This window comes from Mesitornis unicolor, unplaced genomic scaffold, assembly GCF_000695765.1.
Source record: "Mesitornis unicolor isolate BGI_N332 unplaced genomic scaffold, ASM69576v1 scaffold23363, whole genome shotgun sequence".
Taxonomy (NCBI): domain Eukaryota; kingdom Metazoa; phylum Chordata; class Aves; order Mesitornithiformes; family Mesitornithidae; genus Mesitornis; species Mesitornis unicolor.
In genome coordinates, this window is record NW_010175661.1 from 1 (window position 1) to 26,319 (window position 26,319).

Genomic DNA, 26,319 nt, shown 5'->3' on the forward strand with positions numbered 1-26,319 from the left:
GGTGTCATCAGCAAACTTGCTGATAGTAGATATCAGACTCAAAAAATGTATCAAAAAAGATATCAGACTCAAAAATGTAAACTGGCATAGCCTCACTGATAGTACATGTAAACCACATCCCTCCTGTTGGTTACTCACTGATTTGTAATGTGCATACAGGGAACACTGCACAGTTCCTCTAGGTGACAGAAATAACCTTATGGAAACTGGAACTTGCAGATTCCACAATAAGGGATTTTTCTGATAAATTTTTGGTTGCTGTGAGAAGAGTGGAACCTGTATTTGGTTGTGTAACTCTCAAAGCAGGTATCAGACAGAGAGGGCAGAAGCAGGGAGAGCCTGTACAAATATCAAGAAGAAGTATCTCTTACCTGTGGGCACACTGAGAGCATGATCAGGCCCTGCCACCCAAAGCCATTGCTCTTGCCAGACTGTAAGATTTCTTCCAGGTAAGCTCCATATTGCAATAGATACAAGGTTCATTATAAAAAAAAAAGAAAAAAAAAAGAAAAGGAAAAAAAGGGGGCGGGGGGGAGCAAAACCACTAATTTAAATATTTCCACATGGAAATATGAAGGAAAAGACTCTCTTACAACTTCTAAGTGATTAGAGGAGAAGCTGGTGATATTTCACAGTCTCTTAAAAATCCTAGTCTTGACAAAAAGTAAAACTTGCTGTCATTTTCTAGGCAGTAAATGTTTTACTGCTGGGAAAAGATTTTGATGTTTGTAATTTCTACTGAAGAGCACTATGAAGTAGTTAAAAATATTGCCACATCTGAAAAACAGACCAACGGGAAGTATAAGACACTTGTTCATCTGTATTTCTGTGACTTTTCTCACTTGGTATTATTTGCAACCATACTTTCATGTCTGGCAACAGTGCCAACTGTACTGAGGATCATATATTACTTTTATCATGTTGATTACATATGTTCACCAGTTTTGATGCCTATATATGATTAGTGTGGTTTGCACATACTTAGTGACACAATCCAGAGCATGACATTTTCACAGAAAATGTGTTTACTGGGAAAGAGCTCCTTAGAACTTTGCGTTCCTTTAAGCTTTGATCTACATGGCATCAAGAATCTTACAGTTTGAATATAAGTTTACAATTTATATTATTAAGATCTATGTCCTTCACACTATATGGCTACTGAGCACTTTGCTAGTTACAAAATATTTCCTTTTCTCTGAGGTGAACTTAGTGTAGCTGAATAAAAGAAATCCTCTTCAAATACTCTCATCTGTGAGCTTAAGCTTCACAATGACATTTAAATTCTGTTATTCATCAGCACTTCACAGAAGAACTTGATTTGTCTAAATGGATTTGAAAGCCCACAAGTGAAGAAAATCAGAAAAACCTGGTTTTAAATATCAAAAGATTGTATGTGAAAAGTATTTTTACAGGCTGCATGTACCCATTTTATTGATCAATTAACTTCTCCCAAAATGAATTTTTCTGAGACTATATATGACAACCCAAATCCCTCCCCCAGCACTTACTGATAAATGTCTTTTCTGAGCACAGCTCTGTTAAGGGGGTTGTCAGCTTGAGGAGCCATAGAGACAGATCCAATCTTGAGAACCAAAGTGTCTTCTTTAATTGCTGTAGTTAGGAGAAAAGAAAACATGCGTTTGATTAAAAGTCAAACGTACAGAGCAGAAACACTGAAAAACTATTTTTTAAAGAAAAAAATCTAAGTAAGGATGTCTGCTAAGGATTCAGTTCTGCTCAGGAGCAACAACTAATGCAAAAAAAAGGCCAAAAAATCAATAGCACTGTTGTGATACATGAGATTATCATTAATTTCCTCACAGAGTTTTATCACACAACTAAATCTTAGTCTATGATTTCTCATTTTCTCTGATGCTTTTTAATTTCAGTATTTTTTTATCCAAAATTATGTCGATTCCACAGACGATTTTGTGATCACTCTATTTCTCCAATAATTATCTGCAGAAATATCAGCATGTAAAGCACTCTGAATCATGCACGCTTTTTAATACAGATCTAGGTCCTTTAGATGTAAAGCATTGCAGGATATTACAGTGTAACCATGCTAGGAGCATTTGGTACCAGTTGCAACACACATGAAAAGTTCAAACACGAGGACTGAAACAAGAGACTCTGAAAACTGACAGATATACAAGGAACAAGATGTAGTACTGGACAGTAAATTCCACATCAATAACAAAATTACTCCAAGAAGAAAAATCTCTGCTTTCCCCTTCACCTCCATCATATTCAAATTTCAGTCACATGTAAAAATTCTTAGTTTTAAAAGCAGTGGTCACATTAGATAGAAAACCAAAGTTCTGCCTAGAAAAAAATATAGCAGCACATTTCTTCTAGTAAACAAACTCTGAAGTTTCCTTACAGGAAAAGGCTGAGTCTACTGCACCTCCTTCTCAGTAGACACAGACGTACACAAAGCATTTGGATAAGCTTCAGCTCAGAGTTCCCCGCAGTAACGAGGAAGCTCCTGAGAACATGTGATGCAAGATCAAATTGGTCGTTATCCAAAATAAATGGTTTGCTGCAACACCAGTGGGATAAATAACATGGACGGAAGGACACCACATTTGTTCCCTTGTCCAGTGAAATTCTGCAAGATTCTCACACGTGAGTTTTGAAACCAAAATGATAGCAGCAGAACAGAGTTTAAATATTTTACTGAAGAGTGAAATGCTTGGTGTGAAAAAAACCAGAAAAACCTGTGAGCTTAAAAAATGGGTTCTCCAGACCCGTTAATGTCTTGGTGAAAAAGACACCATGCCGTGCAGCTATATATACACAAACATATATTTTTAAACAGATACAAGAAATCACAGAATTCACAGAAATCCTAATGTGATACTCTGAAACAACTGTAGGGAATACCACAGTAAACATGCAGGAGAGTGGCAACACAACTTCTGACACACAACTAAATTGGAATACATGGGATTTACTTAAAAGAACTTCATTTACTTAAAAAGTAAAGTCAAATACTTCAGTCCCCAAAGCAGAGCAAAACCATATACAGATGGTTTGGTTGCCTGAACTAAGGTAAAAAAGTTAAGCTGACAACCAAATCTTGTTTGTGACTAAATCGGAAACCATATTTTCAACTTTTAGAACAAAAAATGAGTAAGGCATTGTACTGAGTATTAGAATTCCTGCCACTCTACACTTAACATTTTGGATTTTTTTTTTCTCATACGTAAGAAAAAAGAGGTATTAAATATAATTCAGAATGTAACTGCAACTTAATTCGGTGGCAAAAGCCTTATTTCTGAGAAGAAATTCTGGAAAAAATTTATCTTATGCTAAGAGTTCTAATTTGTCTCTGATGCTTAGCAAAGTAAATAAACATAGGACTACTCATCATGGTCTATTATTTAAGCATTGTAGGATCTTTTTTTCAAGTCTGGGCACAGTTGTGTACATCTTCCTGTAGGTCAAGAAATTAAGTCAATCTTAAAACAAAAGGATTTCAGGCATTAAAATTTTCAGCTAGTTTCCAATAAGTGGTAATCTGGTTCATGATTTAGGATGATAAATTCACATCTCCATTCATTAACCCACGAACTCTCCCATTAACTTTTCAAAATATGGGAATAATGTAGTAAACAATCACAGTCACTATAAATACTAAAAAATTGAGGGGAAAAAACAGTCTACACTACAAAATATAAGTACAATCTAAGAAAAACTTACAGACCCAAGTGTAATAATGTTCACAATCTCACTTGGTTTTACGCACTCAGTCTTCTTTTTGCTGGATTAAACGCATTATGCTCTTTTAATTCTTCCTTGTAAGGCTTCTTCTCCTGTACTTGATTGGCATTTGTGGTGCTTTCCAGCACCCTCTCCACTTTTATCAATATTTTTATAAGAGAAAGCAAATTGCACATGATGTTCCAACATCTGCCATATGCAGAAGTACAGACACCTCCTTTATTTCTTTTCACTAAGTCCACCGTGACCCTTACACTGTTTTCAGCCACTGTATCCCACGATAGTCCCTTCAGATGCATGGACTATAACATTATTTTCCTCAGGAAATTCTTTGCAACACACGATGATTCTAGCAGCAATGGTTTCATATTTACTTTCAGATTATTAAATACCAATTTCACTTATTATTTCAAATTGACAACTTGAGGGGATTTTTGCTTTCTAGTTAGCCATTTTTAATTAATTTAACATTTTCACAGAAATCATATGGGGAATGTATTTAAACTAGAATACCATAAGACACAATGTGAAACTCCTCACCAAAGTCTGTCTCAAACAATCTCAAACATTTTATCAACTAAGAATTGAAGCCATAACTAAGACTGGTTATCAGATGTGTTTAACAAGACTAATTTAACATAAAACAGTATTTATTATCATGTAACAAATACATAATTCTTTATTAACTGAATCCTGTAATATTTTTTCCTTTGTGTTCTCCAAGGGAGAGCAACAATACTACCTGTCTTAATTTTATTTGAAATTTACTAGATACACCTTCAGCTGTGTAAAACCTGCTCTTCCAAGGTGTGTTAAAAATTAGCCTCAGAAGACTAAAATTCCTGATCACAAGTTAGTCCATCTGACTGATTTGAAACCGTTTAATAGTAACCAAGGAGGATGTTACAGACCATATGTTATGACAGACTTCAAAGTAGAGAGTCACGCTCCTGTGACAAGAACATATCACTTCTACAAATGCAGGACACATATTTATTCAGTATGCCACCTTTGCTTTTTCACTACCATCAAATCTATCATATCCTTTCTAGTGATTCCTGATATTTTGTTCCTAGTACACAGTAAAAAAATGTCCTATTCTCTTCAAATCAGCCAGATGTGGATTTCCCCTGTCTTTACCACTTCTTATTTTTTTGCAATTTACAATTTTTATTTACAGTGTTCTGTTATGCAGTATTTCTTATTTCTATTTGTTATATATTGCTTTTATGCGTTTAGTTGTCTTTACTTCATCACTGAGTAAGAGCGGGCTGTTGGCCAAAGCTTGAGAAACCACCTGATGTACTAAAAAATTAAACTCTGAGGGAAAATAGCATTGCTTATCACCTAGGAGAGAATGCTGCCCTCAAGTCCACCACAAAAAGAAATATTAACTCTGGTACTGCTGTAAAAAACATGAAACTATGGGTGTATTCATGCATGCATGTATGTAAATTCCTCATGAGAACAAAAACATTATTTTGATTAGTTCATAGTGTTTGTGTATCACAGGTCATTGTGCAAGTTTGCTTTTGGACTGCATGAATAATGAACAGATTTGCCTTTTTTTTTAAAAACTCTACCCGTAAAGTCACAATTACAAGTGTTTTCTGGGGGGAGGATAGTTTTGTAACTACCACTAGGTACAAGGTACAATCAGCAGACGATCGACTGGAAGAGAAACTGAGGTCACTGTTTTTCTACTTCTACTGCAGTGAGTACAACTTGAAACACATCAATCTTATCAGATTAAAAATCTATCAATAAATGATGAATGAGGTTTTATGGGGGCATATCTCCAAGAAATATAGCACTGTTTTGATTTAGCACACCAGTAATGTGGGTCATTATCAACTCTTACTCCTTGTGATTGTTTTTAATTTCTATTGTTCTTGAAGACAATAAGCAGTAGAAGAGAAAGGCGATTTAGTTCATGTTCAGAAACAAACAGCAGCTTGGGAAAATCTGGGGTGAAAAAAGAAATGGAAAGAGAACAGTATTGATTTTCATAGTGATAGTATTTCAGAATTTTCCAGTGGAAGAGGTTACCTGCCTTTCTTATAAATTTAGTAAAACTTATCTTTAGCATTATTCTTTAAAAGCAGACACAGTTTTTCTTCCTACATCAATGCTTAACCATGGCAATTCTGTTCTTTGCATGCATTTTCAAGCAAGGGATAGCAAAAAGGCATTTTTAATAATTTCTTTTTAATGAAGTATACAGCTACAGAGCCACAAAAACATACTTTAAAAAAAATTTCCTTGACAGCATGCCCTAGGACTCTCTTCCAACTAGAATCATAATTCTTTCTTGCCAACACAGCCAGTCTAATTTTATCTTCCTGTGTTTTCAGCATTCCCAGTTGGAAAATTGTAGAGGATGCTGGCAAAAAATGATCTATGTAAATTCTCACTGTCTGTACTTCTTGCAATTAAGTTATGAGAAAATCTAAAGACTATACTCTCAGGATTATATTGTGTGCTATCACATATAATGGTAAAAAACTCCCATACCTATAAGACTTATGTAAATATACCATGATACCAGTAAAAAAGCTTTTTTACTTTTTTTTCCCTTTTTTTTAAATATCTAGAAGAATCATTGGTAATGGAAGTGATCATATTCCTGCTAGCTTTTCAAGGTGTTATTTTAACATTAGCATCTCTTTATATATAAAGATTGTAATAGGGATGCAAATGAAACAAAAAAGTATTAACCATAGATAAAATGGCTACTTACTGTTTTCTGAAAGAACAGCTTATGCTGTATCACACCTCTAAATACCTGAAAGCCTCTTACATGAGTCTGAATAGCTTCAACAGAGACTTACTAAATAAATGATAAACTACATCACCTGTTGGGCAACAATCACAAGGCACATTTTAATAACTTTCTTGAAGCTGAACTAGAATACCTATCTGCTTCACTTCTGCGTGTTTATCTAGGTACCAATTTCCACATGAGCTAAGGCTCCCTTACACTCTGCTTCCACTCCATCACTGGAATAGGCATCTGTGGAAGACTGAACTGTCAGCGTAATGAGAGCTGACACAAGAATCACCACTGCAAAATTGAGTTCAGTTCCCTTTCCACAATTCTTGACCATTTTTTTTTATAATCACTTTTAAAATGTAAATTGTATAGGTAGTAAGAAAGCAAAGATCACATAAATACCTAAAAAAATATTTTTGGCAAATCTGCAGAGAAGTAAGGTCAACGTTAGATGTTTCCTGACTTTGACCCTTAAAACTTAGAACGCCCTAGCAATGGTCAGTGATTTAACGAAGTTGCCATATTCGTTTACAATACCGAAGAGCAAAGTATCTCCAACACAAAATACTGTACCTTCTGCAGTATGACGATCTTCCTCATTTTTGGGAAAGAAGACTCTTATTACACCAGTGTTGATATAAATCAGAGGCAAGTTGCGGGAAGTTAGAGTATGAGTCCTCATAGGTTGACCTGGTGATTTTCTTTTCTCCTTTTGACTCCTTGGCAACCTGGCTTGAAAAATGCTTGCAATTGCATTAAGCAAAGGAAAACATAGGACCATATCAAAGGCCTGAGCGGAGAGGAGGATCTCATGAAGAAAGTGAGGAGAACTATCACTGTGACCTTCTGATACCTTATGGAATGTTCGTCTTTCATTTCTTGATATCAGCTTGTGCCGGACATTTTTTGTCACAGCTTTGGTATAAGTGAGAGAAAGAAATCCATGTTGTTGGTGTGAACCATCTAAAAGTTTAGCAGTTGTCTGTTTCAAGAAAAAAACAAAATAAAATAAAACCAAACACAGAACAAAATGCTGCAAAAATGTACGTATGTAACATCCATAAACTACAATATTCTCTGTTAGGATGTTTAGGGTTCTATATTTTCTAATAGCTTTCCACTGTCTCTAAACAGTAGAAAAAATCTATCACTTTTTTGAATGGACAATTTGCCCACTGTATGTCCACACTTCACTGTATTGTTTCCTCAAACTATGAATTGCTGAACATTTTTGTTTTCTGATTATGTTGTATGAAATTCAATCCAGATCAGCCAAAAAACCTCCATACATTCAGGAGGTTAAATTACCAAAATTTTCTGATTACTTTTCACACAGCTAAATATTTTGATTTCTCCTTCACTTTAGAAATTTTAGAAGTAGATCTTACTTCTTTGCCGTGTTCCTTCTGTATGTGCTAACACCACAGGTGCTGAATTAACACTGGGGTGCAGAGATAGCTTCACTCCATCTAAACATAGGTGTATAATCCACCTAAATACTCTAAGAACTGAGCTGGTTTTGCCCTCATCACCTCCGAGCATTTAAAGAGAAAAGCTGTACCACATGGGAAAGCACATCACTTAAATAAAAGATACACTGCAATGTACACCTTGTCAATAGAAGCACATCTATTAAATAAACAGGACACATAGGTTAAATGCTGAAAAACTGGAAGCTTTTATGATTAAGTGAATTAAAATAAATTAAGTTAATTTCCTATAAGAACTGAAACAAACACAGTAAGGGAAAGTATTATCAATCAATATTCATAATGAAAATAAATCAGATTATACAGAACTTCCACTAACATCAAAAGATTCTATACTGTCGTATACTTGTGAAGATAGAGCTCAATGCCATAACATATAAAGTCTTTCAAGGATAAACAGACAAATAAAAAAGGCATTAAATATCTTGCACTGAGATACTCTGACTCACCAAGTAATATTCCTAGCATTCAAAAGAAAGACTCAAATATGAAATTTTTAATTCTTGCATTATCATAATTATAAGAAATAATTTTAAAAGGTTGCATAAAGGTATATTGCAGTAACACAAAGTACCTAAATCCCTAAACAGATATCAGAATTACATGAGCAAAATGCAGCAATCAGTACTGGTTTTTAGTATTATTTGGTCCCCAAAAGTTACTCTATGTGCTCACTTTTAATATAAATGAATCCCATTGACTTTCAGTGGACTGCTGTTATGTACCAGGTTGTTAACCATCAACCGTTCACCCCATATCTACTAAAAATTGACTGACAACTATTACTAAAGGATAAGAGGGAAATAACACAACTAATCAATGTAAGCAATAAATACATTCAGTACAAAAAAAAAATTAGATGACAAGAAACTAAAGCCATTTGAGGTTGTTTTTTTTTTATAATACTCCAACTGGCATTTATTAGTGGAAGTTCTGTACTAAAAATTTTTTTAAAAGATTCTTACAGAGGAAAAGAAGCCAGAGAAATTACTGAAAGGGTCCTGCTTGCTGATGGGTCGAACCAACAAGGTACGTCTGTTCAGCTTGTCAGTACAGGAAAGGAATACACCTCCATATTGCCCCAGAGACCAAGAATCTTCCCCAAGGCTTGAGGTAATGAATGAGGCATGGAAGAGGGGAAGACAAAAAGCAATAAAATAAAACAAAATATTGCTATAAGCAAAAAAAAAAAAGCCACATTAAACTTGCATGTTTCTCTGTAACTGCAAGATAAAGCCTATGCTGTATTTTTTGCTAAAAAGCTGAAATTCAATCCAATCAAGCAAAAAATGGTAAAAAAAGTTCTAAAAAAGAATTGTAAACTTTTATGTGAAAGGACAACCTGTAGCAAGAGGTCAAGATTACATGAGAATAAAATTATAGTAAAATTCTGCATATAGAAAAGGGACTTACCCCATGATTTTCAGCAGATGGCTTTATTAGAATGAGGAAGAAAATGATTACAAGAACCAGGAAACTGAATGAAAAGCTGTACTCACAAGTAAAAAAGCATAATATTATTGAGAAAAAATTAGCTATTAAGTATTAAAATGTGCTTTGTACTACAGTTCTTGTAATCATTCTTTTTAATACATACAAGAATAAAGATCAATATGTTGCTTAAGCAAGAGTTATTCAGGTAAGCACCTTAGTTTACCAAAAAGATCTCACCAAAAGCTTTTCTCTGCTTTGTAGAAATATTCCTTCAAAATGTCCTGACTGCCAGTCTCCCCCTGGCCTGGAAGACAGAATATTCATCTTATCTATTCTCTGCTTTTGGTTTTAGTCCACAGAGTTTTAAAGATAGAGAAAGGTACTCTGAAGGTATTATGAAATATAAATGAGAACTGTAACAATGTTGTCAATTGGAATTAAGTTAGGGCTTTGGTTAGGTGGGCTTTTTTTTCCTTTTGCTGTTTCGGTTTTTTGGATTTTTGTTTGTTTGTTTGTTTGTTAAAAGCCTCAGTATAACATTAGCAAACAAGAACACCTTGAAGTTGAAATCATTCCTAATGGAGCAGTAGGCTCCCGGAAGTGAAGCACCTTCTCAAGCTTTCCATATAATCTGTGGACATGAAGCGTGTTAAGAGCACCTAGGATTAAGAACTACTGGGATTCCAAAGCATTTAAAAGCATTATGACTCAATTCTAAAATATTTTATAAATAATGTACAAATTTTGGTTATCAACTGCTACAATACATACAAACAATAACTGCATTAGTAACTTAGACAAAAAAAAATATTTTTTTAGACAGCTGATTGATCAGAAAAAGAAGTCTCAGAAATGTTGGTAACTTTGATAAAGTGATACTAAATCTTCTTCCTATTGTACGTAGGGAACAATAAGTGCCCGGTAAGACCTTGCAGATATTGGCTTTAAGTCAAAATTATTTGTGGTCCTAAATATTACAGTAATTTTCAATGCCAAAATATGTTCTGAAGCTTTTAAACTACTTTCAGGGAGTAACACAACAACTATTCTATTTTCTCTTAATTTCTGTCTCCTGCAATGGAATATGCTGTTCTGTAATGGCAAACACTAGCCCAGTTGATCAAAGACTGCACCGGCTCCCTTGTATTTTGTCAAGACCAGTGTGTTCATGGCCGACAGATGGTAGAAGGAGGTACATGCAATTTCTTTACAGAACCATGTGTCTAGGTGCCAAATGAACGTAGTCACATTGGTGCAGCAAACTATTCAGCTAACAAAACTTGCTAAAGTTGCAAGACATATAGTAGGCCTAACTACTTACCCTAAATGTACATAACAGTGATGATATACTGGTGGACAAGAATTACTCAAATTTTACTCGGGCATGTCTGTGTGACACTATACCGTGTCACACAGATAATCAGCTTAGTTCCTTGCATTGTGGTGCTGCTAAGACACAGCAATATAGACAGCTCCATTTTTTAGAAAATTCTTTTCAATGTCTAAGAGTATGATACCATAAATCATTTAAAATTGGCCCTTGCCAATCATGAAGTAATAGTTAGGGATTTTCTCACTCAAAAGTTCAGCTAAAATGGATTATTTTTGTCTAATGAACTAACTGAAAAAACACTCTCCTGATTTGTAATGACTTCTGTGTATTTCTTTGGAATCAGACATAATTCGGAGGAAATGAAATTCTGATTTTTATTACTTAAAAGGTTAAATAATTTCACTGAAATTGAGTTAAATTCAAGTTAAGAGTTAAGAAAAAACCCCTGACACATGCCACTGTTTTTCAGTCCAAAATTAAAGAATAACTCCCAGGAATTACCTGTTTCTGTAATGGTCAATATTGAAGCTTTCTATTTTACATTTAACTTTGGTATAGACATCCTGCATATCTACTGAGGCACTGAGATCTTCTAATTCACTGACAACACAAACTTCTGCAATAGTCAAAGAAAATAAAAAAACCTTTAGTTATTAATCTGAAACTTGCAAATTTTTAAGCAATACATACACCTGAGAAACCACATTTTGGAAATAGAATGATGCTATTTCTACTCAGAGTTTTTTTCATAAAGCCATTGCTGATTCAAGTGTCACACAGATAGGAACCAGAACCTACAATCCAAACCTTTTAATACAAATGTGTGGAGAGACTTATATATGGGATTTTTAGTTCAGGTGTTCATAGTATAATTCCTGAAAAAAAAATAAAAATATTTGCCAAGATATTTACTCTAAATATACTTTAAGAAAGAATTCTTTCTCTCACATAATTAGTTTTTTTATATCAAAGGTTCAAGTACATCTTTTTGAAAATTAGCTATAATCATTAGTCTCCTTATTTTTTCACATTTCTATGAGTGACAATAGGAATAACTAAGCAGGAGTGTTTCCTAACAAAAATAGTATTTGAAGACCTGCAGCACATTTATAGAATCTGAGCTCCTTTCAAACAATTACTGTTTTGACAATAAACTAACTCTAATCTCAAATTTTGAAAGAGAAGCTGTGTACCACACATTTCTCTTTTCAACAAAAAAGTTGAAACTTCTATGTTGAACTCCATATTAAACTTTCCATGACTTTAAGGATTATACTATAATGATTATGTTAAATTTAAATTTGAAATTATCAATTCAAAAGTACACATCTATACACAGACATACACAAAACATACTACTAAATCATATAAAAACTAAACGTGATTACTTCTAAGGCAATAAATGCAGCACTTTAAGTAAAATAACCAACTTATTACCAATTTGACATCATAATCTTGCCACAGGGAGGGGAAAGTTTGCATCAAAGAATAATACTGAATTCTAATTACATGTACTAACCTAACTACAGCTTGTTCCTCTAGTTTGAAATATAAACGCAACCAATTACTTCTACATTACAGTGTTTAATACTGTCTGAAAATGCTCTGAATAGCTAATACTGCACTGTAAAATAATGTATGGAACTAAAACCAGAACATTAGGGGAAAAAATGTTGAATACCTGTGCCATTACTTCTAGGATCAGGAGCAAACAATTTTATAGTAATTTTTGGCAACATCCACTGCATCCATAGGCTGACACGTCCACTTGAGACTCCGATATTACTTGTTGTTTGTTCCAATGTAATGGAGTCTGAGAATGGAGAATCATCACCACCCTGAAGAGAATCACCCTGTGAAACAGATGTAATAGCTGAGGAAAAAAAGGTATTGCTTTTTCACTACTCCTCTTTTTTTTTTCTAGACTGATGCAGATGCGCAAACTTTGTGTGTGTGTATATACACACACACACACACACACACACACACACACACACACAGACTCACAAACTGTGTGTTTGAATTTACCATTTTTTAACACCAGGAAAAAAACCAAAAATATATTCCTCTTTTCTTAGGCAGAGATAATAGACTTTGGCAAAGATTTGATGGTAAAACTGTAAGGTTCCATGACTTTGGTCTGCTTGGCATAGTAGGCTTTCTTTATTAACTCTATTTAACACTAATTAAATGTGATCATCAATTAAAAAAACACAGGCTGATAGGAATATTCTGAGATGCAATAAAAAAGGGGATAAGCAGGCTTGTGTGTATCTGAAAGGCAGAAGAAGAAAGGGTTGTTGGAGGTGCCAAATATAGACCTACCCAGTGTGGCCATAACACTTTACTGCATGCACCCTGGTTTTGAGTTGGGTTACTTATTTCCTGCCCACTTTCTTCTATGCAGCTTCTTTTGCAGCTATGCCAGCTGCAGAGCTTATCAACAGACATCCCCAGCTGCTCAACACCGTGGCCCTGTGAGAGGTTACTGAGTTACTGGCGTCGCCCATCCACTACTTCAACAGTTCAATGTGAACATACTAGCTAATTTTTTTCTGCTATTCAAACGTATATAAACAGTTGAATTGGCCCATTCTCTTTCTCAGTGGCAGAAGAACTGCAGATGCTCCTCTGAAGGCAGACGTTGCTATACGACTGTCCTTTGGGAGGTGAAAAATGAAGAGATTGCATTTCTTCTTAGACTTCTGTTAATGGTACGTAACCAGAACCATTGGGAAGAGACACAGGGCCTGAAAAACTGATGGTCTGCAGTAGCTGACATGTTTGAGTTTTTTCAATAAGCTCAAATTCTTAGAAATTTTTTGCAGTGAAAAACCAAGAAGCTGAAGTGAGAAAAGAGACCATGCTCTTGTTTCTCATGCAGTTTCAATTTTCATTTTGGATTTTCAGCACCCAGCATGGTCTTGTTAAATATGTTTATGCATTAATTTTCTGCTCTCTTTCCAGATCTAGAGAAAAATCAAGCCAGAGTCAGAAAACCTGAACTATTTTCCCACAACTTCTCATGCCAAGTCCTAAAATATACAATTTCATTCTTTCACCAATTGTTGCAAATTGACCAATAGACTGAGTTTATTTTCTTAGCAGAATTTATCTTTGTTCATCAGGAAGATCCAAACATATGAGGCCTTCATCCTTGGCCTGCCTAAAGCTCAGGGATGATCACAGTTTGGCCACACTACTGCTATGCCTTATCAAAATAACTTCTGCGTTCTTGCTCAATCACTGAGTTTCCCCAAGGACTAAACACTTCTACCACTGTTTGCACTTAAGTAAACAGTAACAAGTGGCCTGTTGTAGTCTGTACTACCTTTGCTTTTACTGTACCAAAGGAGGGACGGTAAAAATGATTAACTGTTTCCAGCCCTCCAGCACTTACGCCTCTCACTCATGTTTCCCTGTCTTACCACCACCAAGACTGAAATTCAGTGAGCTAGGTAGCTTTATCAACACAGGACTGTGGTGCTCACTATCAGCTTGTCAGCATGAAAAGAGTTACACGCAGCTTAAAATATAAATCATCCACAGATCACATAAACAAATTACTACTTCTGCTGCTTAATATAAACAGTTGTAAGAGTTTGCTTTCTTCCGATTCATTTATAGCAAGTTCGTCACAGCTGAAAGAAGCTATAAAAATAATCATTTGTCTCCCACAGAACAAAACAACACATTAAGTGCAAATCTCTAAATTTAAAAACTGTGTACCTATTGCAGAAAAGTATTTTGGTGTGACAGACTTCAAGATTTCAAAATATAGGAACATATAAACAAAATACAGACTTTGATAAAATGCCAACTTCTGGAAAATTTACCTAAGTCAAACCTGCGGCTAATGCATTTGATTTTTATATATTACCTCCCCCATTTCTTTCATTAAAAACATAACTGTTAAATATTTTGAAAACAAATTATAATTTACAAATAAAAAATGGTATTTTACAAATTAAACTACATGGGCCTCAATTTGCTCCCACTGACATCTTTGCAAGTAACATTAGGCCAATATTAAGTACCTTCAAATTTCTAAAGACTAAAATACACATATATAAGTAACCAATACTAGCAGTTTAGAGAATATAAAGACATTTAGTACACAGTATTTAAAGAGATAAAAATAAAAGTATTTTTCTATTTCTCCAAGTATTTGCAAGTGGATCTGCCAGCATCAGGACAGTAATCAAGCAAGGTTTTGTTGGTGTTAGGTCTCCTGGCCAGTGAATGCCTGCACTATAACTGTCTCATCTGCTTTTACTGCTCCCTTGATGGAACTCAGACTGTGGGAAGGGAAAGGAGCGGTCCAGTTCCAACCCTCAGCAAAACCACAGACAATGATAAATCACACCCAGGAAAATGGTGGAGTGCTACTCCAATCTTCTCAGCTGCCCCCCAAAAGCTGCTTCCACCTTCCCTTTCCCCTCTGCTGGCCTTTTTCAGCCATTCTCTGCTTCCATGCAGTATCACTTACCCATTTAATTTTCCATACCAGTACTTGAAGACTACAATGACATATAAAGCTGAGAAGTATGAGTTACTCTGACATCCCTCATCCCACTTCTACACTTTTTGAAATTAATATTACTTCTTCAGAAGGTACCTGGAAAAATTCTCAGCCCTCAACTGTACTTTCATAGAATGACAGAATGGTTTGGGCTGGAAGGGACCTTAAAGATCATCCAGTCCAACCCCCCGCCATGGGCAGGGACACCTCCCACCAGCCTGGCCTTGAACACTTCTAGGGAGGGGGCATCCACAACTTCCCTGTACCAGTGTCTCACCATCATCACACTGCCTGATGAAGAGTCCCTCCCCATCTTTCCTGTAGGCCCCTTCAAAGTACTGGAAGGATGCTATAAGGTTTAGATTTCACTAGTTAGACTCCTGTGAACAAACAGGATCTCCAGATAAAAAAAAAATCTTCTATCTAAGATAGATATTATATATAACAATCTATACTTGGACAGACTGTGGAGGACTATATTTTCACCCAGAAGAAAAACTTGGTCTCATTGAAAACAGTATGGTATAACAGACTGACATCTGCAGCCTATTAGGCAATTTGACAGGTAGAACTAGCTGCTATACATCACAGGAGACAAAATAATAAACCAAAAAAAATCTGTCTACTTTTCTTGTCTACAAGTCCTGTCAACTTACTTTGCCTCCTTTTGGGGCAGAGGAATAACTGCATAGCTCTCGAACAGATGCCTCTCAGATGCACCCCAGCACCTATAATGGGGTTCTGTGCACATATGAACATACTAAGGAGGATATTTTTCTTCAAATAAAGTCTTCATTATATGAACTATAACTGAGGAAATCAGTAGACTGAAATAGTTCAAAGTAGCAGCTCAAGAGAGCAGAAGTTACCAGATTCTCTCTCTCATCTTCACATCCTACCCTGCTCAAATGAAGGAGAAGCACAATTCCATGATTACACTATCGACAGCTAGGTATGGCGATAGTAACTAAGTCAGCAAAAGGAAACAGGGAAACCAGTGAACTACTCTCAAAGGACAAACAGCCTTCACTGGCGAAAAAAAATGAGGGAGAACGCTCATTAGTTCATTTTTCAACACATACATTTTTTAAATTCTCAACAATCCTTACCTCAAAAAACAGGACAGCAACTATGTCATTATAATGAAAGCCCAGCTTTTGCTTTGATACTGGGAAGTATACTGAATAAGTTCAGAAACAGTCACCAACCGCAGAAGAGAATGTGTTATGGAGATACTGCCAACCATTATGTTACAAATTATTTAATTCATACTGTCTAAAATAGTCTATTAGAAATGCGAGAAGAAAATACAGTTCCTTTTGTTATTTCTCACTGGTTGGCCAAATGTGATTCTCCTACCTCCTTCTCTCTCCCACCCTCAACAGTACTACACAATTCTCAGACATCAGGATTGCGCAGAGTCTCAGGGACAATGTTCTTAGCTACTTTACATATAATGATTTGGAAAAGCTCACTTTTGTAGCTTCAAAACACTTTATTTTAAAATATTTATTGTTACTGATGGCCACTAGAAGTTTATAAAGAAAAAAAATTAGTTAAAGCAATGACTCCATTGATTTAAAATGGTGGTAGAGGGCTTAAGGTAATTTTCCCTATGATTTAATAAAAACCTGTTGGGAAAATGTTACCTTGTTTACATCACCTAGAAAGTATTAACTTAGTCATCCTAGTAGGTGATTCACCTCAGTCCAACTGGTAACTTGACATATAATTAGTTTTAAGAGTGAAAGGATAGTTGTTTTTTTATATTTGTTCTGTTTGAAACCTCAGTCTTTAAATATAAGAAAGTACTAGGTCAAGACAAACTTTGATGTTACATCCCATAACAACCAAACCATTTAGATGAATCCTCCACTGGCTATCCATTCTTTTTTCACCTTACAGTACCACTAACTCTTTTCAGGAAATCACAAGACTGATATCAAACTTAGTCTTAAAGTATAAACCTTGACTCACAAATTCATAAAAATGATAGTACCCACAGACTCAAATACAGCATTTTTGTAGCTACCAGTCTTATAGGAATCTTAAATCTGGCTTTACTTTCCATGACAAAGATTCTCTCTCTGTCTTTTTTTCAACCACAGTAATTCAAAACCTTTGCTTTTCTCTTTTCTTGACTGTTAATTAAAACCCTTATACACCCTACATACTGTTCTGATTTTCATCACCTCAATACACTTAATATTCCCACCCAGTTAATCAGAAATTACATAAGATTTTCCTCAGCTGCTGAGCCAAAAATATTACACTCCTACTTGAACAATTCTGTGAATCTTTTCATGAGAATGTAAAAATTAGCCTTCTCATTCTCATCTTCAGTTTCTGACAAAGAACTTCTTAGAATCTCAAGTATCCAGCCATGTATACAATCACACACCTCAATGTCTCCATTAAACAAATGATGCCTGCCTCAGTATGCTTTTCTATCTGTGCGCTTACAGATCTCTTGTGCTTGCTCTTTCTTCTGGACTGCCTCCCTATCCTAGGAAAAAATTATGAAATTACTGAAATAATTGAAATGATGGTGTCAGCTTCAGAGATGAAAAGACTGAACACAAATTCTAATATTGTCCTTTGTCGGTTAATTCACCAAGCTTGATTTAGTCAGGAGAAAAATCATTTAGCTTGTGCATAACATTTGTTGAAAATACGAAGAAAATTAAATAAATTATGAATAACATTTTGTAAAGGGGTAGGATATGAACCCATATTAGCAAAATAATCATGGTAACATATGGATTAAAACAATTACTGAATCCGTTTCAAGTAGTGCTCCAAGTACAGCAGGTACTCCAAACACTGCTGTCTATATAAAGGGTCAAAACCAAATCATTTATAAAGCTAGTGGTTTTTTATTTTAATGAGAAAAGGATTTGATGTAAGTACGTGAAAAAATACTATTTTTGTGACTATATTGTTTTCTTACTATTATTACTTACCTTCAATACTGTATCCATGGTAAATTTTTTCACAATTGAAATCACACACACAGAAATACACCAAAACCAAGGCTATTCAGATAATCTAGAAATATTATAGTGAAACAACTTAAACTCCAGATCAAACACTTTTTAATGACAGTTACCTCTATGCGTGTGAGATGCATATAAAAATAAGCTCTAGCAATCACCATTTTATTTTTTCCAAACCCAGCAGTTAATATAAACCATACATAGGGTTAAAACAATCCTGGCCAAATGTTGTTGAATATGAAGTTGCACTCAGCACTCAAACCGCTGTGTATTTGTCTTTGTTCTAGAACTGCAGTACAAGATGCCCCCAACATTGCTGTGTTTATCCTGAGAATGAAACCCAGCCTCTCACAACAGCCTTCCCTCATTCTGATAGCTTCGTGTTAAGAATGAAGCATTGCTTAGTTATGATATACCACTGGTATACCTTCAACTCATCTTACATATTTTTGGCTCTCTCCTGGAGCACAAACAAGGCCAACTTATTATTCTACCTAGTAAACCTGAAAGAGCACTAAGAAAATCACAAATATCAGGCCTATTCAGTTGCACAGCCTCCTGTGACCCCCCCATTCTACTCTATATCAGCTACTCTTAGCTAATGATACTCATGCATGAAGTTTAATGCTGTATTTGAGCTGATAAGAGAATTATAACTCTCTTTCCTCAGTATGGCAGAGAAGCAAAACTCCCTGTCATGCCTAAATAACATTTATATAAATAACATTTAATAACATATTACAGTCTTAGGCACACACAGAAATTAAGATCAGGTACCAGATTGCTTCAGACAGTTACGCAGTGCTGTAAATTAAGAAAGCAGAAATACCAAAACCAAGTAGTCAATCTTTCTTATATTTGAAGCTGCATACTCAAATCTGCAAGCGACTGAGTTACAAAAGCACTTCTGAGACCAGGGACAGCTGGAGAGGGGATGGAAATGAGCTCCAGAAGTAGTAGAGACGGAGGGTAACAGTGGCTGGATGGACCTGGGATGAGCACACAGCTGGGTGAGCTACATCGCCACCCTTGGGAGCCTTCACTGTCCCTGTGCCTCTCCTGGTTATCAATACAGCCTGCACACAGAAGCTCTCCACTGACTCAGGCATCGCAGTGACTGGCTTCAACAGGACAGGCTGACTTATGAAGCTACTTGGAATGACTCACAAGCAGCACAGGTATCATGGGTCCTTCCAAAACACCAGTTCCTGTTCTAATAATTCTGGACTTGAAAGACACCTTATGCTTCTTGACCTGAAAAACAATAATCATAATTTTCTAACAAGAGTTAATACTGATTCCCTTCAAAGAGAAATGATCCAGACAAATAATAAACATAGGAGCAATACAGCAATTTATTTTTTTTTCTCCTTCCTTTTGTTATACCAAACTGAGTAATAAGGTATTCTTCAATAGTCTATTGGGGCAAACCTACATTCCATAGGGACACTACCGCTCTTTCTGATTCTTCTGATTCTTATTTGAATGTGCACCACCATACCTTTTAAGTCAGAATATGACTTTCTCAAAAATAAAGCCTACCTCTGTAGTGGTCCCAACGTCAGCAGATGGGCTGTACGTGCTGGTATCTGGTGGAGCGGTACCAACGCTACTTTTAACTGGAGAGCTAGGAGGAGCAGGTCCTGTCATGGTTTCAGTATAGACAGAAGATTGATACAGAATTCCTTTCCTCTGAATTTTATTCCAAACTTTACTTGTGATTTCAGCCAGTTCATACAGAAGCTGGACCTAAAAGGAAAAAAAAAACAAACCACAAAAAAAACTTTTTTAAGAGGAAGCTTTCCCTAATGAGGTGAAGGAAAATCATCAAAGTCCTCTACTGAGACTTAGACTGCAGCAGAACTGAACTTCTCACCATTTATAATGTTCTGATAAGCAACTACACTGCAATTAGAATAATTAACATCAGTTACAGTATAGTTATTTTGATAAAAATAATCTGTCCTTTGTCTAAACATATGGTATGTAGCTCATAAAAATGTAACCAATAACAGTCTTGTAAAACTTTTACTAGTATCAGTTTTAACAATTAAAAAAAGGTAATTTATGGTATATTTCATACATATAGATACTGCCTCTAGAAAAAGGAAAACATTTAAACTTTGTGAAATAATTACAATGCAAAAATTGCTCACTTTAATTATATTAAAATAATGATCCCATGCAGCATATGAAACCTTTGTTTTAGGAAGAATATCTACTATCAAACTCAAGAGTCTCCTGGCATATGTCATTCCAGTACTCAGAAACACACTGTTTAACTTGCACAATGTTTGACTCAGTTCTAAGATATTTACACAAGTTTTTGTAAATAAGCATTAATCATGGAATTTGTATGACAACATATTGCAATATACTGTATAAAACAAGCTCAGAGAAAACTGCAAACAATATATAAGCAGATCCACAGCTGGATACCATACCCAACTTGCCATTATAAAAAATGGAAATTCTCATATTTATAAGAACTTTAAGCCTCAGGACACATCTACTCTATGAAGCTGGCTTCTTATGTGGGCAGAACAGATGCAGAAAAACACTGTTGTCAATCTACATTTGATATAAAACAGCATTTGATTTTGTGCGTGAGAATGTGTGATGAAGTCTCAAAGTACAAGCTACAGTCCCTTCTTAAGAGGTGAAATGCTGGAATTTTATAAAAACCTTCTTAATTCATCTTGGATTTTCTTTTGAAGTTTCAAGGCTTACACTGAGCAGGTCATATACTCTTCTGACAGAATTTTTCCTCAAAGGAGATAAACTTCTGAGTACTCATTTTTTGTCTTCATATACAGAGCAATCTACAGATAAACAATAACTGGCTGTGGCAAAAAAGTATCTTTTAGTTATGCTTTAAAATACTTTGTGCCGGTAGCACTCTGATATGCACTGGTAGCCTTTAAATTAATAATCGCAGATTTCTAAATTTTTCTGAGTCTTTACCATGTAATGCAAGAAGATCAACTCAATGTCCATCTGATTGATTGATTAATGTAACATTAACTGGTGTTGACACTTTGCTGGCAAAAGAGTCTCTAAGAAAATATAGGATACAGGCACATATCCAAATCATACATGCTTGCAACCTCCCCTCATCCAAAATATTTTTTGGTCAAGAAACCAAAGGATAATTTAAGCTATACTTGTCTTAATGAAGCAGAGCTTCCAGAAATTCAATTATGCTACTGTTCATAAAGGCACATCACACCACAAAAGAAGGAACGTCTGTGTTTACATACATGCTCACACACAAAGTAAAGAGGTTTGTCATCAGCTAATGCAACATCGAAGAGTTTAGATCTTATTAGGGTTGCAACAGTAATAACCATTAAAGCAAATAATTACTTATGTTAGCAGGGAGATTTTTTTTATAAATTGCTCAGGCTATAATCTTTGCAGTCACTCTGAAACAGTGGCTATTTCAGACAGCAGTAGCCATCTCTCTGAAAATCACCAGCAACCAGTCAGTCAAGTAGTATGACCCTAATTCTCTTTCCTTTTCTGAAACCAGAGACAAAACAAGTTCACCAAGAAAAAAAAAAAAAGGTACACTTTGATTAGAGGGAGATGATTTTCACATAAAAACCTCATTAAAGCAAAAAAGAAGGCATGTGTCTACGTGTAACTAAAATATAAAAACTTCAGATAAAGATGTTATGTCTTTGATTATTTTTATTACACTTTATTTTATTCCATTTGTTGTTACTCATTAAAATGGAAAGATTTCTACTTCTCTTGCTGGTTGCACTTTTTCAAATGAGCAGTCTTAGTATTTTGAAAATCCATTCCTATTAGAAGAGCTAATATAAGTGTAATGCCTCTCTCCTTTATAAGTATTTTTGAGCATAACAGTTAATATAGAATAATTATTTTTGGTACACTGTATTCAAGAGAAGAAAAATGGTATGACAAAAATAGGAATAACTCTGCCAGTACTTGTTAAGAAAAGTTTCCCTCTCTCACTGCTTCCACTCCATCCTCACCAAAACCACACACAACTCAGCAGGACCCCATTGACTACTTGGCAAAACCTGTAAAGTTGAATGTGTTACAGCATTTTATGCTTAAAAAAATAACACACTACTACAAAATTGAAAACTACAATAAAAGGCAATACCCTGACAATTTTGCACACTGGAAGTATCTATTGATTTTAAAGGGATACATTCATCAGAACATGGCCTTGTATTGCATCATAATAATAATACAGTAAAATACTTCACCTTTGTTGCCATGTAACAAATTCATTAAGTATCACCTACTTTAAGGCTGTCATCTATAGACAAAATGCAGCCCGTCATTCTAAAGAATCAAATTTCATAGTTACTCTACTGTGAATTTATAACTGCCAAATGCTTTATATGCAATTGTATTTTCCATCTTATGCTCCTGAACATCTGTTTAAAGAAGACTGATGGGCTTTTTTTCTCCTTTTGCATAAATAAAGCAGAAAGGATAAGTAAGGCAGATGTAAGGGAGAAAGGACAGCTTCATTAAACTCAAATAATTTGTCTGCATCCTTTTGGTCATTATAATACTTCAGTAAATTAATAACATCAGAGTGTACAAGAATGTCCTTTAAGACAACAATATTTGGTCTGATACATCACTGTACAACTTCATTTTAACATTTCACTATACCTGTAGTACAATTTACACGGAGCTTACAATTTAAATTTTTCAGTGCAAGTATTTTCTTACAGTTTGAAAAACAACATGTTTGATCACACTTTGGTAGGAAAGCTTGAAAATGTGTTATACTTATTCCACCTTTCTTCTAAATTTGCCACTCAAATTTAGATAAGGCTTCCACTTAAAACAATGCCATTCTGCTTACATATATTAACCATGAGTAATACATTTGGAGATATTAAAAAAAAATAAATCAGACTTGATCAGATGATTTGCCACAATTTCACTGAGAGCATGTCAATCAAATGTAGCAAATTGTTTCGCTACATTAACACCTCAAAATATTTAACAATTCTCTGAATAGAGCCATAGAATCGCAGAATGGTTTGGACTGGAAGGGACCTCAAAGATCATCTGGTCCAACACTTCTGCCATGGGCAGGGAATAGCTCTGGTATCAAGGTGAATTTTGTACAGTTTTGTGAAAATTAATACAGAACAAGGCAGGTTTCCATAGGCTGTTAAATTATCACATATGAATTCATTAAACCTTATGGAAATACCACAAAGTTGCAAAGTAAAGCTTTCAGAAGTCTTTAAACATAAGATGTAAACCTGTCAGCAGATTCATAATTTTGTCCTTTCCTATTTATACATTTATAACACAGTGACAAACCTTTATGTGTGCAAACACACCTGTCACACAGCTTCACAAGTCTGAGCAGACCTTGTTGAGGCTGCTCAACTTCAAATTTTAATTTCCCGTGTCCAGTAAGCAATCTCTACCTAGTGAGAGTGAGTCTAACCAGTACAGAAGACAATGGCATAAAGCAAATGAGTCAGAAATAACTTGAATGGAAGGAGACCACACATTGAGGATAAAATAAATACATAGTTTAAAACACTTGTTTCATTCATAGAACATGGAATGAGACAAGGAAAAAAATTGCACACGACTGAGAAACATTCTAATGAGTACACACAAGGGATAACATTAAAATTACACCACCTACCTTAGCTTTAGTATTCCCAGACCTAGGCCATAGGTCCATAAATCTTTACAAACATGATGTGCTGTCTATCAGATCAAAATTATAATACTTTGTGCTCTTTCACAAAAAAAACCCCCTTACATATGGCTAAAACTCTGGAGCAGACAGCATATGAATGCAGAGCCCTATTCACACCTTAACAGATCTGCAATTCCCAAGAACAAGAGTGGTCTCTCCAGCACCACTGGAAATGTTGCAGCTGTCACGACTGTCAGGAAAGTGTTATTCAAATTGCAGTAAAGATTACTCACAATTTTGCATAGAAAACCTACTCTGTTTGGAACTACAGCAAACCTGATCCAGGTCAGTTAAATACAAGGTGCCGTCCTCATTTGGATGGGATAGAATCATAGAATGAGTTTTCTATTCAGGAAAGCTGCATTTCTACAAGAACTACAGTATGCGTTTTAGTGGAAACAAAAGTTGATAAAGACATTTTGTTTCAGTTTTTGGCTGGCACTGGTATGCAGTGAACAAGGTCTTCAGCAGTTTTGAGTTAATCAGGTGCAGAAGCTGGAGGGAGCAAAAGCTAGGGGTTTTCAGGGCAGCTGACCAAGTTGGCCAACAGGATTATTCCATACTATAAAGGTCACACTCGCTACAAATTGTGGAGTCTACTAGGGACACCCTCTCTTTCCTTGACGGTTGTCATCTCCAGAGGGTTTTGCCTGTCGTTAGGTTCCCAAGGCCTCGTACTCCCTGCTTTTGCTGGAGCTGTTATGTTTGCAATATTATTTTATCTAATATTCACTGCTGGGAGCACATGGCTTGTGAATTCTGCATGAGCTGAGTATAAAGTTATGTGTTTTATTATCGCTGTTCCTATCACTATTGCAATATTATTATTATTGTTGTTCTTGCTGCTATTATTAATTTATTTATTATTATTACAGTTTAGTTTATTTCAATCATTAAGTTGTTTTTATCTCAACCCACGAGTGTCCTGACCTTTCTCCTCAGATTCTCTCCTGCATCCCACCAGGTACTGGGGGCAGTAAGCAAGAAACTGTGTAGTGTTTAGCTGCCTGTCAGGTTAAACTCCGATAGGTGCACTTTCTGAAAATAAAGCAACATCTTTACTTATTAATAAATACAAATGGGGTGACAATTTTTGTTTACACTTTCCTCTGTGTTGCTTTTTTTTTCTTTACTATAGGATACCATTGATTGCCTAAGAAACATTCCATGTTTGAAGAAATAATAGTTCTGTGAAAATATGGTAAAAAGAATATATTAAACCACTTCAATACATGAACCCACAGTGACAGTTGAACAGCATTTAATGGTACATCTGTAATTCATTCCCATCCATCAGCCAAAAGATGCATTTATACTGTAGCTATTACATTTTCAGAAGTTTAAATTACAGAACTTGAGAGTGCTTCAAAGCGAATCTTAATCTAAGCACCTTGATCTTGATGGACCAGTTAAAAAAAAGTTAAGATAGAAGAGACCCTCTTCAACAAAACACAGAACAATTGTACTTAAATCGAGTTATTTTTAATTTCCTTTCATAAATCAATTAAATTTACAAACCTGGGGGTTGGAGCATTTGATTTCAAGGGACTCAAGGTCGACATGGAGGCAGACAACAAATGAGTGCCTGGATTCTGGCCCCGATGCAAGAAGTTTCTGTGAAGTAACAGCTAAAGTAGAAGTACAGCCCATTGGTTCCACTAAATTAAGTGTCATCTGTTGTCCAAGAAGAGTATATATACTGAAATGATGCAGACTGATAGTCCATGGAAAAGCATCACCTAATGTTTAAAAAGAAGGAAAAACCAGTTAAATAATTCAATCCCCCCCCCCTTAAAGAACTGTTCACTAGTCCATTTATTAGATTTTCCACTGAGGAAGTTGGGCCTTTTTGTCCCCACTGGAATGATGGAGAGTTCAGTGCCCAGCATATGAATTCTCAGTTCACCAAAGGAAACCTGCCTGCCCCAATTCAAAGTAACACAAGAAGTGGCTGGATGCAGTCTCAGATCCAAACACAGCAGGCTGGTGAGCATCCACAAACCGGAGCCTGGGCTGACAAAGTCTTCATCTGTGTACACAGGACATTCATTTGGAAGAAGATAAGAAGAAAATTCTCCTTCCTATATCAAAATTCAGGAGATTATTTGGTAAAAGGTTTTATTTTTCAAGATTTAGGCATGGAGTCATGGGTAAGAAGAGCCCAAATGAATCTAATATCCCAGAAGCATCGGGGCCAGTCCTGAGCAGATGGCAGACAAATACGAATGGGTCTAACAGGGCAATAAAGAATTCAAACCAGTGTATTTAAACAATATATAGAGAGTGTGTTTGCTGCCTGGTGTGGCCTATGGTCAACACTTTC

The 26,319-nt window shown here is 35.5% G+C and overlaps 1 protein-coding gene across 1 annotated transcript in view; it reads right to left on the minus strand.

Moving 5' to 3' along the window:
• Positions 1 to 6,977: 6,977 nt before the first annotated feature.
• The window catches only part of LOC104538325 (vacuolar protein sorting-associated protein 13B-like), a 54,334-nt gene continuing 34,992 nt past the window's right edge, over positions 6,978 to 26,319 (minus strand). The window contains exons 6-11 of the mRNA XM_010181483.1: positions 25,515 to 25,735; positions 19,817 to 20,023; positions 12,438 to 12,609; positions 11,258 to 11,372; positions 8,955 to 9,096; positions 6,978 to 7,481 (exon numbers count right to left, since the gene is read on the minus strand). Of these exons, the coding sequence (XP_010179785.1) occupies positions 6,978 to 7,481; positions 8,955 to 9,096; positions 11,258 to 11,372; positions 12,438 to 12,609; positions 19,817 to 20,023; positions 25,515 to 25,735 (1,361 nt within the window). The remainder of the gene's footprint in view (positions 7,482 to 8,954; positions 9,097 to 11,257; positions 11,373 to 12,437; positions 12,610 to 19,816; positions 20,024 to 25,514; positions 25,736 to 26,319) is intronic.